General features: G+C 40.9%; 1 protein-coding gene across 2 annotated transcripts; it reads right to left on the reverse strand.

The window, feature by feature from the left end:
- Nucleotides 1–262: 262 nt before the first annotated feature.
- LOC131062610 (uncharacterized) lies at nt 263–3368 on the reverse strand. 2 transcript variants are annotated; one of them, XM_057996312.1, is made up of 4 exons: nt 3053–3368; nt 1913–2488; nt 1597–1805; nt 263–1408 (listed from the first exon to the last, which is right to left on the reverse strand). In XM_057996312.1, the coding sequence occupies exons 2-4, from the start codon at nt 2154–2156 to the stop codon at nt 770–772; spliced, it is 1092 nt and encodes a 363-aa protein (XP_057852295.1). In that variant the 5' UTR covers nt 2157–2488; nt 3053–3368; the 3' UTR covers nt 263–769. The 2 variants fall into 2 exon arrangements, with proteins under 2 accessions (XP_057852295.1, XP_057852296.1); XM_057996313.2 differs by having other exon boundaries at nt 2952–3242.
- Between the last annotated feature and the right edge of the window lie 205 nt (nt 3369–3573).

Consider the following 3573-nt stretch of genomic DNA (forward strand, 5'->3'; position numbering starts at 1 on the left):
CAAATTTATACCAGAATAAAGAGAATGATTTGTTTCCTGCTATCATTAGTTCAATGTTTCTGTATCAAGGTCCAAGAAAGCAAAGGGCAAGTCCAATTTCTAAATATAAAAGAATGTCAGGAATGCTCTCACTTGCAGTTACAACTCTCGCTGTGCAAACAACTAAAACTCAGGCATCACAAACAAAAACAGTGATATCTTTGGATTAATTCAAACCCTCTTATATCAAATATTTACAGAAAAAGAATATTTGGAGGTAAAATTGACAAAATAAAAGCATATTTCAAGTCTTCAGATCACCAACATTCAATCACTATGCAAATTCAGCCAAAGAAGCTGAGGCTTGAATTAAAACATGAAGCCCAAAAGGGGCAAAATTCTGCACCTTCGGCCAAACGAACTAAGTCCACGACTTTAACATGACAACCAATGGGAATAAACATCTGCACATTGAGTGACAGAAACTAAGTCCTGCACTAAAACAGGACACCCAAGAGGGTCCGCATGTTCAGGAGAAAAGGAACTCTGGCATGAAAACAGGAACCCAAGAGGGCCAAAGATTTGCATATTGTGCCAAAGAAAATATGTCTTGCATAAAATAGGACACCCAACAAGGGAAAACATCTGCAGAACTAACCGAACAAAGTAAGTCCTGCACTAGAAACAGGACACCCGACAGCGGAAAAACATCTGCATATCTGGCCAAAGAAACTAAGTCTTGCACTTAAACGGATTGCTTCTGTGATCAGTCCATTCTTCCAAATAAGGCTTATGCCACACTGATTACATTGCCGATCTTTTCTTGTGATTCCAATTCATGGTTATTAAGGGATGTCTTTGACTGGAAGGCAGACTGTCGCTTTGGCTGTTCAGAAAGCTTCAATGAGAGTGGAGAGGGCTCCATCACAGCATTGTGACCAGATACTACTTTTTCCAAGGTAGAATCAGTGCCCCTCAAGTGGGGGATTGGAATGATTGGGATAGGCTTCACAAGCTTATATCCCAGTGATGCTGAGGTTTCCACAGAATGACGAGGCAGCGTTTGGTTCAGACTTCCATATGGAAATGGAGGAATATCCATGAACTTCGGAGGGCTGGTGGCACTATCAATATCACCAACTTCAGAATTATTAGCAAACCCGGATTCCTCTGGATTTGCAGTCCATTCCATTGCAGTATACCCTCGATTCTCCATTTCATGTGATTTCCCAACAGGCATTCCAGGCAGCACAACAGGTGACAGTGGAACAGGAAACATTCTTACAGGGATGCCAAAATTGCAATTTGACTGTACACCAGAATCTGGAACCTGATTGCTTGATTGTGGTCCTGGATTCAGCTGGCTTGGAAGTGGAGGGTGGTTTCCCGATCCTGTTTCTATATCTTCTTCAACCGGAATGCTCAGAAACTACGAAAACAAACGATAAAATCAGCAGAAAATATGCTTCCAATTTAAGAGAAAATTTTAAATTCGAAAATCTTACAGAATGCCAAATCCATTTAGTCTTTCCAAATTTTTGTTTCCTGGGATGACTCTGCCGTTTGTTTTACATTTTGTTTGACAACCCAAAAATGAAAAATGAAAAAACAATTTACCGTATCAGTTGTCATGTCGAACAAGCTCGATCTGCGGCGCCTTCTGTTAAGATTACTCTGTCTAAGAAAATACTTCTGTGCATGGCTTGCAACCTGAGTGGGTGTTCTCGTCTTCACGAAATTCCTGGAAATCCCTCGCCAGTCACCCTTTCCCACCTTCTGCAGGCCAACAAGAAACAGCCTGTGCTCTTCCTCGGTCCATGGCACCCCTGCAACCGAATGGAAGGCAAAACCCCAGGAAGGCCCTAAATTGAAGACCAAATATCCTAAAAATAATACAAAAATCAGGTTTTTTCACTAGAAAACTTGCCCTTACCTCTCTTCCTTTCACGCGCATTGCTAGAGGAATGAACAAGATCATCAGAGGCATAACCACCATCGGCGCTTCTACCGCCCCCCTCCGACTGCTCGTACTGCGATAAATTCGACAGATTCGTCATACTGACACTTTTCCTCATAGATCCGTCCGTCACGCGGACACCAAACAGCATGAACCCGTTTTCCACACAGGTTCTCGAATTGTGCCCATTGTTCCCACATTGCGAGCAGCTCCGTGACATGTTCGTGCACTTGCTCTCGTTCTCTCAATTCCTTCTGCTGCTCCTCAGAAGCTCGCGCTCTTTGAAGATTTCTGGGAGAAAATAAATACAAATACAACGGGGCACCCCGCAGAAAACGGCTTTCTCGGATTTTGAACCCAAAACCCGTTAATCGCGACGACAGCTCAATTGACAAACGAAAAAATCCAGACGGGTTGCAATTTCTACGGCCAGCCGCTCCGGTAGCCGAGAAACACTCCAGCACTTGAAATCAAGGTATAAATGCGGGGCATATTCAAATTACAGGCGAGCAAAATTAAGAGTTCCGCTGCACATCATTTTTAGCTTGAAACCTGAAACATCAGAAACATATTTCAAGATTTAACCCCAAATCTAAAGCTCACCAAGCCTCAACGCTTGCAGCCACTCTTTTCTTCATACTACACCAAACCTACCCAATGAAGTCAACGAAATCAAAAGACAAATTCTAAAAAGCAAAACTTATAGGGTTTAATTCAAAATTGAGTGGTTCGGAAGCAACCAAACAGATAATTCATTTTTCAACGAAATCTACAATAAATCTCAAAGACGCAACCACGCCCCTGTCGAAATTATAATATTCTAGAAGAAAACTACATAGGGCGTGACAAAATAGGGCAAGGGCAAAACAAATCTGGCAAGGGGCACAGCAACTTAACTCAAATAACAATTTTTTTTTTTACAGAGAAGCCAAAATCTATAACATTAAACGGCGGCATCGATCAAGGGATTTAACACCACAAACAGTGTAAAGAAATAATAATGGCGGATGAAAACCTGAGAAATGAGAAATCCACAAATCCAAATCCAAATCCACCCTAGAAAATTACAGGAAAGAAAGAAGCAAACAATTTCCTTTGTTTATGTGGATTTCTTACTGAGGAAGTTGAAGAGAACCCCTGCATAGCTCTTATTAAGGAATTCCAGTGGAGTTGCTTTGCTGTGTCTTCACTCTTCCTCCCGATCATCTCGAGTTTATTATAAATATTATCGTCGCCGGAGATAAATTAAAAAGGTCCGCCTCCAAATCAGGATCCTCATTTCACACCTCCCACATCTTATTCCATCATAAAAGCTTTCGTTGGATTTTTGTTAAGAAAACTTTTGTGAGTGGTTGATTGTATTTTTTTTATATTTTTTTTCACATGCTAAATGTGTCGTTTTCGAAAATGAATGAATAAGAGAGAGAAAAATTATTGGTGAAATGGGCAATTATTGGAAATGAGAGTGAGCGAGGCCCAAAGCATTTCTGGCCCAACCATTTCTTTTAAACCCTAGTGCGGTACAATTTAATCACAACTTGTGTAACCAATTACATCAAAGGGTTTTAGTCCTGTTATAGTTGGATAATAACAGTAAAAAAAAATATCATATTATAGGGGAAAGGACCCAGTAGTTG

Source organism: Cryptomeria japonica, chromosome 6 (assembly GCF_030272615.1).
Source record: "Cryptomeria japonica chromosome 6, Sugi_1.0, whole genome shotgun sequence".
NCBI classification, from domain to species: domain Eukaryota; kingdom Viridiplantae; phylum Streptophyta; class Pinopsida; order Cupressales; family Cupressaceae; genus Cryptomeria; species Cryptomeria japonica.

What these genes read in the sequence shown, in the direction of transcription:
- LOC131062610 (XM_057996312.1), bottom strand. Translation starts at nt 2,156, where the DNA reads ATGTCACGGAGCTGCTCGCAATGTGGGAACAATGGGCACAATTCGAGA. An exon ending in TGCGCGTGAAAGGAAGAGAG is followed by an intron (nt 1,806 to 1,912) that starts GTAAGGGCAAGT and finishes ATTCGGTTGCAG; the next exon opens with GGGTGCCATGGACCGAGGAA. An exon ending in TCGACATGACAACTGATACG is followed by an intron (nt 1,409 to 1,596) that starts GTAAATTGTTTT and finishes TTGTTTTCGTAG; the next exon opens with TTTCTGAGCATTCCGGTTGA.